The 12,653-nt window shown below is 36.7% G+C and overlaps 1 protein-coding gene across 1 annotated transcript; it reads left to right on the top strand.

Moving 5' to 3' along the window:
- The first annotated feature begins 7,918 nt into the window (after positions 1-7,918).
- Positions 7,919-10,268, top strand: LOC141621264 (1-aminocyclopropane-1-carboxylate synthase 3-like). The gene is made up of 3 exons (XM_074437901.1): positions 7,919-8,350; positions 8,496-8,656; positions 8,788-10,268. Exons 1-3 carry the CDS (start codon positions 8,078-8,080, stop codon positions 9,755-9,757), a joined length of 1,404 nt encoding a protein of 467 aa, XP_074294002.1. The 5' UTR covers positions 7,919-8,077; the 3' UTR covers positions 9,758-10,268.
- Positions 10,269-12,653: the final 2,385 nt, after the last annotated feature.

Raw genomic sequence — 12,653 nt, 5'->3', positions numbered from 1 at the left:
ATTGGCGACTGAAATTTCGGTCGCCCGACCTTACTTTCAACCACCATTATTATTTATTGTATGGATTTGTGTGGTCGCCAATTTGGCGACTGATAGCTGTCGCCCGACATTTTACGTCAGTCGCTAATTAGCGACTGGGTTACTCAGTCGCCATGTTTAGTCGTCCGAAAACGAATTTCTTGTAGTGAACTTAAACACATATAACTTGAAGTTATACTTACCTCAACCATAACCTTGATACGCAACTCAAAGTTATACTAGTCCCAACTATAACCTTGAGCCATAATCTCAGGGTTATGTTAGTTTCAGCTATAACCTTAACTCGTATCCAATGTTATAGTAGATTCAGCTATAACCTGGATTCATATTTCCAAGGTTATACCTGTTTCAGCCATAACTAGAGTAGCAACCCAAATTTGTACTAACTTCAGCTATAACACTCGAATCATCATCAAGGTTATACTAGCTTTAGCTATAACTTTGGATAGTACCCTTGTCCGCCTATCATGCCGCCACTAGGGTTTGATTCGAAACCCTAATTACGCTCATGACACCCATAATAAACATATAAAGAACATACGATATATAATTAATGCATTGAAATATATACAAACATGCGAAAACATAATTAACATGATAATAAACAATCAAACATGTACTAATCATACAAAACATTCATTAAATCATATTAATTACATCAATTGGCATAAACACAATTAAAAGAGAAACACCTAGTTACCTTATTAGCAATTAATGAAAACCTCCATAAAGAAAACGACCAACAAAGTCTTGTCTCCAACTCGTGTCAACATCCCGAAAAGCGACACAAAATAAAAGCACAGACCGAAACCCTTGAAAACGCCATGAAAGACTATTCTTTTTTTTTCACCCATTAAAATAAGAGACCTTAAAGGTAGGTCTAAAGGTCCATACAAATAATTCTCATAAAAATATATGGAGAATAATATGTTGTAGAGTTAAGAGCAAGGATTATGAAAATATAATTTGTGTATGAGTTTGAGAGAAGGAAAGATATTCAACAATGGAGTCAAAGGGAGAAAAGAGAACAAAAGAGAGGAAAAGTGGAGGAGGCCGTCCGGCTGGTTTCACGTGAAAAACAAACAGGTTGACCTTGTTGCTTGCTAAGTTAAATCTATTTATAAGGGGATTAACTAATGGCCTTTGGGTCCATTAGCTTATACAATGGATTATCCAATTACAAATCGGATTGAACCGTATAAAAACGCAAGGAGAGCTTATATAAGAAAAGTAATTATTAAATTAAAATAGTAAAATTGTGCACGGACATTTTACCCAATCAAAACTAGATTAAAATGAGAAATAATAAAATAGAGAACTAAGACGATAAATATATATATTCAAAATATATTATTAAACTCCGAAATAATTAATTTAATAAAATACTTTTATAATAAAATATTATTATAAAATACGGTGTGTTACAGAGCGAACCCAAATCATTAATGTGCACATCCTTCTTGTGACGGGAGCCACAAGGGGAGAACTTGGGTGTGAAGGACATCTCCCGAAAATGGCTTCACCAACAGTAACCAATAACCAGAGATATCGCCATCAACCAAATCACAATAACAATGCCAAACAATCAATACAAGTACCGTCTTATAATCAATTATGCAATCAACTGAGTAGGGAAACCCTACCTTTTCGCAAATCTATAGCACGCATCAATCACACCACGTCAAGCTAGACTCCACATCATATCCTATTACTAAGCTATTCAAGACCTACTACAAAATACACAATTATTCACAAACTCACCTTGAAGAACAACCGATGCCGACGGCGGTGACAACCCGACTCGATGACCTCATGCATAGACTGTCTTCCTTCCCAGCTTAAGGTTCAAGGTTACCCAAGATGTGTAAAGTGAGATAAGAGAATTGGGGGAGAGAGAGAGAGAGAGAGAGAGGGTTTAGGTTTTATAAATGATAAAATGAACCGTCGAAAATGAATTATGTTTTAGTCGTCGCGTTTTATAATAACACGCTGTCAGACGAGGTACTCGGTCGAGTATGGACATACACGGCCGAATACGCCGCACTCGGTCGAGTACTCTACATACTCGGCCGAGTGGCTTCTACTAGGTCGAGTATCGAGTCACGATGACTGCCTAGTCTTCCTTACGGTGTGCCTCCCAAGGTCTACGGGTCAGCCAACGGATCCCTAAATAGGGCAGGTATTACAGTCTTCCCCCCCTTAAAAGGAACTTTGTCCCCGAAGTTCATCCCACACTCCAATCGTAACGCAACAAGGTAACACAAAAGATCACGTAGTATTCATGCAATCACCAAGTAACGCCAACATATAAACTACAAAGTTATTATCATTACATGTCTAAAACCACCAAGTTACCGTGACATGATTATGACGACCATAAAACCAACGTTTGCCAAAAGTAAAATTAGCGTCTTACCCAAACAATTACATTACTACCATACATTTCCACCAAATTGTTTAGAAAACAGAACCGGTGACGTTAAAATAGTGTAAATAACAACAATTGAAAGTTATTAGAACAATAGTTTAAAGAATCAAAAGCAACCATTTAAAGAAGTTTCACAAGTTTTGCAAGTTCTTTTATCGCAATGTTATCTACCCCTCTAAAAACGAACTTCGTCGCCGAAGTTCACTCCCAACTACAGCAGTAAGATATACATATATATGAAACACAACGATTAACAAAAGCAATTATCCCCTTTTCTACCACTTAGAAGCATGCACGAAACAAATATCGGTGGCGTGTAAGGAGGCTCGGTCTCCATCTCTCTTGTCGTCCTCACTCCACGGTGCTCGCGCGGGGTCAGAACAGTCTTCTGCTTGCCAGAAGCTATGATCGGCTCGGGTAAGTCTAGAATGATCTCAGGGGAGATAAGGTAGATCTAGGGCTCGGACTGGGGTTCCCCACTCCCGGGATCATACTCAGGTAAGTGGTCGATCACTGATAGGTTTTCCGCATCAGGCAATACCATCCATCTAGTTCCCTTTACCTTCCATGCAAAGGATCTCTCGTCCAACCTCCTCAACCACTTCACATGGCGCATGTAAGCCTCATCTATGGTAGAGGTGGTCTCAAACATGGCAGATGTAGACTTAGCCAGGGCCTCAAAGTCGGTCAAACGTTGAGCCAAAAGGGTCACAATTGCCCCACAGCTAAGATAACGGTTCTTGGAGCGAACTATAAAGGCCAAGCTGGCACACACCACACCGGGAGCACTATAGTAGAAGATCTCCCTCCGAAGGGGATTAACTTTCTTGCGTCATTCCGACCATAAAGCAAGCAAGTCAGCATCCGCAAGAAGATGCGAAGGGACACATGCTGGACAACGTTTATTAACATAGCGCTAGAGGTAGGGGCGGTTCAACCGGTAAGGTATGGAAGGTAGTGAGGTGCCCCACTCTCCGTCGCCATATCACTAATATACCCCTCTTTCTCAGTCTCTAACCCCAAGTGCTCGGCAAACTGGTCATGGGTCAAGGCATGGTCGATGTTCAAGAGACGGAAACTAACGGTCTTCCCACGCACATCATACTTGAAGGAACTCATCAATTCCAAGGTAAGAAAAGGATAAGACTTCTTTCGGAGGTGATACAACACCTCCATTCCCAAGATTTCGAATATATGCACTATATCCGATTCAGTACCCAAGTCCCTCAAGACCCCCGGATCCACACACCTAATCGATCTCATAGTGCGACCCTGATGAGTCATATTTATATGCCTCCCCGTAGTTACTTTTGATACGGTTTTCGTGCTAAATTACATTATTTATATGCCATTTATATTAGAATGTTGTTACTTCCGCTATTTTGTCTTTAATGCAAGAATGATGCATTTGTGGAGCAAAAGAATGAAATGTAGCACCGCGGAGATGACATGAAGGATTACACGAAGCATGACACGGGAATCTAGAAGAATAAAGGAAGAGAATTGAAGAAGATTAGACGAAGAAAAGAGCTGAAGCATGGTGTACTCGATCGAGTATGCATAGACTCGATCGAGTGGTGGTGTACTCGATCGAGTATACTGTATTCTGATGACTTTTCGCGCAAGTTTCCTAAATCGATTTATGTTTAGTATAAATACCCAATTCGTACCCTATTGTATTTTTACGTCTTATTTTACCTAGTTATGCCACTTTACAATAAAAAACTCTCAAAACTTTAGTTTAGTATTGTTATTATTTTGGATCTAAGCACTCTTTAATTATGGTACTTCAATCATTCCTCATTAATTATTCAATCTAGTTTATGCTATTGCTTATTTGTTCTTATTGCATGTCTTTAATTATATCTTCTATTAATATTGTTATTGTTAATTCTAGTATCATGAGTAGTTAAATCCTTTATCTAGGGTGAATGGGGATCTAGGTTGTTAGAAGTGGGTTATATAATGAATTGATAGTTAAATTGCTTTTGGTTGTTGTTCAATTGTTGTCTTAAATCTAATTGATTAATTAATGGCCAAGATTAGTTAATTAACATTGCAAATTAAGATTATTATCGACCGGATTAAGACTAATATAGGCTACGACAATTGAATAGGCTGACTTGATGATAGCGAACACATGTTAAGATTAGACCTATAGGACATATTAGAATCGACCGATCATATGACCTTTAACAACATAAATTGCTCTATCAACTAGTTAAATCACTCTTCCGGATAACGACCTAGTGAACCTAATCCCTAGACTCTTTGATATTATTGAATTCGCCTTATTTACTTTATTGCAATTAGTTTATAGAAATCAATCAATTAATCCTTCAAGAAAACTGCTACTTTAAGGCAGACTTAAATATTAATAAACTAGAACGATTACCTCGCCTCCCTGTGGATTCGACCCTTCTTACCGCTAGCTATTATTTATTAGTAACATAGGATTACTTTGATTAAGGGGATACGACTTTACCCTTATCAGACCCATCAAGTCTATAAAAGCAGCTCGTTGTTCAAAGTAAGCGAATATTACCATCGAATACTTGTTAACAGAAGCAACAAGCGGCTTCGCTCCAGATTGCCCTTACTCTATCACGGTGTTAGCACGAGTTCTCTTCTTGGAAGGTGCTCTGGTCTTCGACATGCTGCAAGAAAACAAGTTCAACAAGAATCTTTCCGAAATTCATACAATATCAAGAGGAATTTTAGTTTTGTTCTCTTTTAAGACGAAGATTAAGACGGATTTTTCTATAAAAAGGCACAAGATATATACTTGGTAGAGCATTGCTAACAACAATTGAACTCTTATAAGCATCCTACCAAGAATCTAAGTGACCAAAATCAAAATTTTGGGACAAAACCCTAGAAATTTTTGGTATAAATTAGAATTTTAGGGTTAGAAATCATATTTTGCATATGTTAATCGATTAATGGAAGTAATCCCCTATCTACTAAAAGAATAGCTGATTTCTATCATTTTCCCGCCAAAAAGCATATTCTCAAAAAAAAAAAAAAAAAAACTAATTATAATTATGTTCATTCAGTAAATAAGGAAACGAACAATTAAAATTTAATTCATCTATTATATTTTCATTAAAATTAATCTTATCATCAAATTATATTATTTTCACTAAACTCTAAACTATAATAATATTATAATTAAAATTAAATAAAATTGATATAAAACCATAAGTTGCTAAATCTTTTATTGATCCTATTATTAGTTGATGAGTTGACCCATATTCTGTACAAAACCAAAACTAGAAATCGTTTTATTACTTTCGCGAGAAAAAAAAATTGAAAAAAAAAATATAAATTGAAACTCATTAGCTCTATGCTATGAAAATATTTTCATTAAAATATATTTCAACACATTATTCAATTATCTTAACTAATTTTCAGCTCTAACTTTTATTTATCAAAGCAAAATACAATGATGAGAAATGTAAATAATTATAAGTTACCAATATTATATAAGTAATTTTATAAAAATATTAAACTTTAACTACCGTGCATATAATGCACGGGGTCTAAACTAGTTGCTACCAAATTAACAACATATAATCATGAATCTTTGAATTAAAGGAGTAGAGATTTTAAGATTTGGGGCAACTTACACAATCGATTTGATAAAAGCAAGAAGTTTTGAAAGATGCATTACCTTAAGTCGGAAATTGATTGAAAAAGTGAAAGGCAAGAGAACGAATCCGAGAGCAAAGTAGCACAAATTACCAAAGTGTAGGTTATAAGAGAAAGTTTTGAGAAAATTGTCTATAAAAAGAGTGATATGAGTCTTGAAATAGAGTGGAAGTATGTTTATAGGGTTCCATAAAAGTTAGAGTTGAACCGTGAATTTTTGGGGTACTTGGTCGAGTACTGGACATACTCGGCCGAGTGTCCTCTACTCGGTCGAGTACTTGCGCCTACTCGGTCGAGTACTCAGATTTGCAACTTAACTCAGCTGCTAACTTCTGAGTACTCAGCCGAGTGCCAACATACTCGGCAGAGTATGGCGTACTTGGTCGAGTACCCTCACACAGTAACGGGATCTGAGATTTTCGCATATAATCTTCCCCGCAAAACAATAAGCATTGTTCGGAGTCCAAACTTATCGGAACTCGTCACATTTAGGCCCTACTTCTATCACATACTAAGCAACTTACCAATTACGCACATCTATACAACCTAATTATATATCGTACCTCGTACTCCGTGTAACTCTTTCAACATAAACTAACCATGTTACATGCACACATAACCTATTCAAGTTCGATTACATCTCCAACCATGTCATATGCAATGTCATACACATACAAGTATCTACTCTGTTTACCTCATAAAACACTATCGCAAGTCATTCACACATCATATAATACATTTACATGTTATACCGTTGACATCTCCCATCGTTGTCACGGTCAACATACATAGAATTCTAGGCCAACGACACAAACTCATTCATGAGCACCGCCACACACCATCTCTTACATCATAGCTAACACAACTTTTATACCAACACAATGTGACATCCAAGAAAACCACACACCACACATCCAACACACACACACACACACACACACACACACACACACACACACACATAATCCCCTTTGTTTATCCCACGCGAAGTTGCTGGCTTAAGCATGTTGGGGCCGGGATTCTGAGATGAGGGCGCCTTCTCACCCAAAACAAACATAAAAGAGCTCCCAACACACATACACCAGGTTCCTTTTAATTTGACACCCTACGTTCATTTGGTTCATTGGTTCAGGTTTCAAAATCGTCGTTCTGATACCACTTTGTAACACTCCACTTACCAAGGAGTCTTAATAAGACCTTCCCTAATAAGTAAGGGCGTTACCATCTCGGTTGCCCGAGATAATGTATATCAAATACACCATAAAAGAACATTTAATAATTGGATTCTTACTGTTAATACAAAACATAACCAAAAGAAATACAACTTTGAAACAACTGAAAAGAACAACTATCATTTATATTACTTACGAATTTAGTTATAAAAAATAATGTCATACTATATAAAAATCCACAAATTCTTGTTTAAGACGAGAACATCCTTCTTAAATTTAAAAATGGTAAAATAAGATAAATAAAAAAACAAAACTTTTAGAGATTGGTAAAAAAAAAAAAAAAACTTATCATATTAATATAAATGAGATGCTATTTAAGTCGTTTTTTCTTAAGACCGATACACGGAGTATGAGATGGTAATCAATAAAAACCACGGAAAATAATTTTGTAAACAAATCGGACGGTGTTGATGTTTTAGGCAGAAGGAGTATTCCTTTGGCCTAATTTTATTTGTACACCTCTATGTTCACAAGAATCCAAATAGTCAAGTAGTAAGATCACCCTACGATCTGACATGGCATATCTTGGAGTGCCTATAAATAACTCTCCTGCATCTCTACTTGCCTTGCATCAACCAATAATCTCTCCTTTCACTTCTCGCTCTAAACAATCTCTTCGATCAGTTTCCTTCATTTCTACTCTCCTTATATTAATCAAACCCCAAAAGAGATCCTTAAGAAACAAAAACCATCTTAATTAAGATAATTAAAGTAAGTAATTAGCAAAATGTTGTCAAGTTTAGCAACTGATAATACTCATGGTCAAGACTCTTCCTACTTTCTTGGTTGGGAAGAGTATCAAAAGAATCCTTACCATGAGGCTACTAATCCTGAGGGTATGATTCAAATGGGCCTTGCTGAAAACCAGCTTTGTTTCGATCATATCGAGTCGTGGCTTCTCCAAAATCCTGACCCTTGTTCATTCATGAATAAGGGTCAGTCCATTTTCCGCGACCTCGCTCTCTTTCAGGATTATCATGGCCTTCCTGAATTTAAGAAAGTGAGTTTTCATTTACTTTAGAGTCAATATTTATGATAACCAAGTTATTTTTCGGAATGATAATATCGAGTAAATGTTGCCATTTGCGGAAATGTTGTGATTTTAAGTGATCTAGTTTATTAATGGGTGACTTTGCTTGTTTCAGGCTTTCGTGAATTACATGTCCAAGTTAAGAGGAAATAAAGTGACATTTGACCCTACCAAACTCGTATTAACAGCTGGTGCAACGTCCGCTAATGAGACCCTCATTTTTTGCCTCGCCAATCCCGGCGAGGCTATTCTCATTCCCACCCCGTATTATCCAGGGTAAGCATTGCACAATAATATTGATCGCACACGTTCATTAATTTTAATTTCTACTCATTGGATAATCATTTCAGTCAAAAGTTTAAATTTTTAGTTCAAGTAAATTAAATATTTTTGACTTTTTATTTCAGGTTCGATAGAGATCTTAAATGGCGCACTGGGGCAGAAATTGTGCCGATCGAATGCACTAGTGTAAATGGGTTTAGAATCACGGAATCCGGTCTTGAGGACGCCTACTTGTCAGCCAAGAAGCGCGGCCTCAAGGTGAAAACCATCCTAGTGACCAACCCAAACAACCCTCTAGGAACCACCTTATCAAAAGAGGAAATCACCCTCCTTCTCACCTTCATCTCAACCAAAAACATCCACCTCGTTAGCGATGAAATCTACGCTGGCACCGTTTTCGACACTACCCCCAACAACTCATTTACAAGTGTTATGGAAACACTCACTGACAAAAAATGGGCTCACATCCAACAACGTGTCCACATAGTCTCCAGCCTGTCTAAGGACTTAGGCCTTCCCGGGTTCCGTGTTGGAGCTATCTACTCCAACGATCCCTTAGTTGTCTCGGCCGCCACCAAAATGTCGAGTTTTGGCCTTGTCTCGGCTCAAACTCAATACCTCCTAGCCCACCTCTTATCCGATGAAACCTTCATGAATGAATACATCAACCACAACAAAACCCGACTCAAAGCGCGACACGACATGCTGATTCACGGCCTAAAACAGGCCGGAATCAACTGCTTGGAGAGCAACAGTGGGCTTTACGTATGGGCCAACTTGGGCCACTTGCTCCCGTCCAAAACATTCGAGGCCGAGATGGAATTATGGAAGGAAATTGTTTACGAAGTCAAATTAAATATTTCGCCTGGTTCGTCTTGCCACTGTGTCGAACCCGGGTGGTTTAGAATCTGTTTTGCCAATTTATCCGAAGAAGTGTTGACCATCGCCATGCAACGCGTTAAGGATCACCTTAATGCCAAGTTTAACAAAAATAGTCACAATGGTATGAGGCATGCACGGAGGGTTCGGTCACTCACTAAGTGGGTTTTTCGACTATCGGTCGATCTTGACGACAAGGTCCCGAACGAAAGATAGTTTTCGTTACCACGACCGCAACCACCGCGACTGCAATCATCGCTATGTGCATTAAATTACCTATACGCTCGTTAATTAAATCGTCATTACATTTTTTTTTTTTGGAACACATCCTAAATATTATTTGTTTTTAGGATGAATGTGAACATACTACATGTATGTTGTCCATGTATTTTTTTTTTTTCTGGGGTCTGGCGCTGCTGTTTTGTAGTTGCTTTAAGGGCAGGGGAACAAAATTTGTGTTTAGGGGAGGGCCTTGTTTTTTAAGGAAATTATTCCTTTTTAGAGGCTCGACCAAGATGAGAAAAAAATTGTAGTCAGCACTCGGTCCATATGGACACGAAGTGACTTACATTATTGTTTCAATTGACGTTGTAATATTTCAAGTATACATTTTTATTGTATTTATATATAATACTACAGTATTTCCTTCCGTTTATATTATGGATTAAATGACATTCTCATACATATGCTTGTACTAGTATAATAATATGAAGTATACTCTTCGTTTCAATCATTTGTAACCATTTATTTACGTTGACTTTGTTTTCGAGACAATGTTCATAAGACATGAATATTTGGGACTATCGTTGTTGAACTACAAGTTTTAGAGCTGTTTGGCATATCGACAAGTGTATGAATTAAAAAAGAATTATATAGGGAGTACAGTTATATTAATCCCTACGACAGGAGAGAAATTAACCAAATACGAAAATGTCGAGGATTATGTCCAAGTTACTTTAACAAATTCTCAGTTAGACTCGGTTTGGTAAGATATTTCAGGTACCTAATTTGGTCAAACTAGCTTATTTGACCAAAATTTCAGGTACCTTATTCTTTTATAAGCGTTTGGCAAATAGCTAATTTAACCAAATAAGCTACCTGAAATGAAATGCTACCTAGAGTAGCATTTGAGATTTCAGGTACCTGATTTGATTGGATTTCCCGTTTTTACCCCTTAAATTTATACTTTTAAATAATTATCATATCCTTTTACGTCATTTCATCAAAATCAGTTAACTTTTCAGTTAGTTTGTCAAACATTTTTTTATATAATCAGCTAGCTTATCAGTTGCTAATTTTCAGCTACCTTATCAGTTACCTTTTTAGGTTTCAGTTACCTTTTTAGTTAATTTTACCAAACAGAGCCTCAGTAGATTAAGTATATTTTAGAATATGGATTTAGTAAAGAAAGTTTATATTTAATGACTAAAAATTCAACAAGTGATTAGAGTTTGGTCCGGTCCGGTCTGGACCATAAAAACACGTGGACCGGACCGGACCAAACTCTCCGGACCGAAGACTAAAGAAGGGTTAAGAGGTGGACCGCGGACCGGACCATATTAATATTGGACCATAAAAACACGTGTACCGGACCGGACCGGACCAAATGGACCAAAGTGGACCAAATATTATTGTCGACATGTTTTAGCATATAAAACTAGAACTCGAGAACTTCGTAACGATCAAACAAAACAACATTATTTTCTTACTAGATTTAACAACATAATTACACATCTTATAATACGTGTAAACAAAGTAGAAAATAAAATCAATAATATTACAAATTTAAAAATTCTTTTATTACATAACTTCGGTCCATGGTCCGGTCCGGTTCGCGGTCTATTCGGTTTGGTCCAGGACCGGACCGAATACCAAAGTAGAGTAAATAGGTGGACAGTGAACCGGACCAAACAAAATTCGATCCGGACTGGTTCGGACCAAACGGTCCGATTCAGTTTAGTCTTTGGTCCGAACCACTAAGTGAACAGCCCTAGTCTACATTGTCATTAAAATTGTCATTTTAGACAGCCTCTTTCGTCTAAAGGCGTCAAATTTGACCAAATAGTCATATAAGACTTGTTTGAAGACTTCAGTTAGAATAAGCATGAGACTTATAGTAAAAAGACTTATAGGGTAAAAAGAATCCAATTTGCAAGTGGCAAATGCAAGTGGACGATAGGAGGAATCTAATTACAGTTGAACTCACATAGTCACATTTGTATTAAGAAAATGGTGTTTCGGCCTTTTTAAAGTACGAAGTAATTTGTTTCCTCAAAAAGAAAGCACAACAAATGCGAGAGTACTACTACGATAAGACTGCATCACATGTAACTACATTAAATTTCACAGGTAATAAAAAGCCCTCCTCTCTTGGACAATATTTTCAGAAATTGAGTTGTTTCATCCAAAATTTAGTATCTTACCATGTGAAAAATTGAGTTCTAAATTACCCTTTTAATTCTATTTCTTTGAACTAGATTCAATGATTTAGTTCTTCTTTGAACTAGATTCAATTATTTCGTTAATACCTTTCGGCAATGCAATTTCTTCTGATCTTTTACTATGGCAAAATCAAATCGTGACTAAAAAATAATTGAGGTAAATATTACTCATTAAATCATTCCTAATATGTATATAAAGGTAAATAAATGAATAAAACACCTAAACATAGAATAAATAAACAAATAACTAGACGGAAAGAGTACTAAAGAAAGGGCTTAGCCGCATAGGGGTTAGGAGTAGGTCTGTAAACGAGCCGATCGAGCTCGGGTGGGCTTGGGCTCGACTCGAATTTTTTAGCTCGAGTTCGAGTTCGGCTCGAAACTCGTCGAGGCTAAAAAATTGAAGCTCGAGCTCAACTAGGAAAAAGTTCGGGCTCAGCTCTTGTCATTATTCATTTTCCCACCCTTTAAATCAAACCAAATATAAATATTATTAAAAAATAAATAAAATAATAAAATACTACAAAATATGTTATTATAATATACTTATAAGTTATAAATACCTAAGTAACATATAACTTGAAATAAAATTAATATTAAAGTATACAAATTATAAAAAAAAATTATAAACAAGCTCAAAGGAGATTCCGAGTCAAGCGTTGTTGAGCTCG

Source organism: Silene latifolia, chromosome X (genome assembly GCF_048544455.1).
Source record: "Silene latifolia isolate original U9 population chromosome X, ASM4854445v1, whole genome shotgun sequence".
Classification (NCBI taxonomy): domain Eukaryota; kingdom Viridiplantae; phylum Streptophyta; class Magnoliopsida; order Caryophyllales; family Caryophyllaceae; genus Silene; species Silene latifolia.
This window is presented reverse-complemented; position numbering and strand designations above follow the sequence as displayed.

Excerpts from the sequence above, each read along its gene's own strand:
- LOC141621264 (XM_074437901.1), top strand. The coding sequence starts at position 8,078 with ATGTTGTCAAGTTTAGCAACTGATAATACTCATGGTCAAGACTCTTCC. Across the intron at positions 8,351-8,495 it reads GCCTTCCTGAATTTAAGAAA|GCTTTCGTGAATTACATGTC; the intron begins GTGAGTTTTCAT and ends TGCTTGTTTCAG. Across the intron at positions 8,657-8,787 it reads CCCACCCCGTATTATCCAGG|GTTCGATAGAGATCTTAAAT; the intron begins GTAAGCATTGCA and ends TTTTTATTTCAG.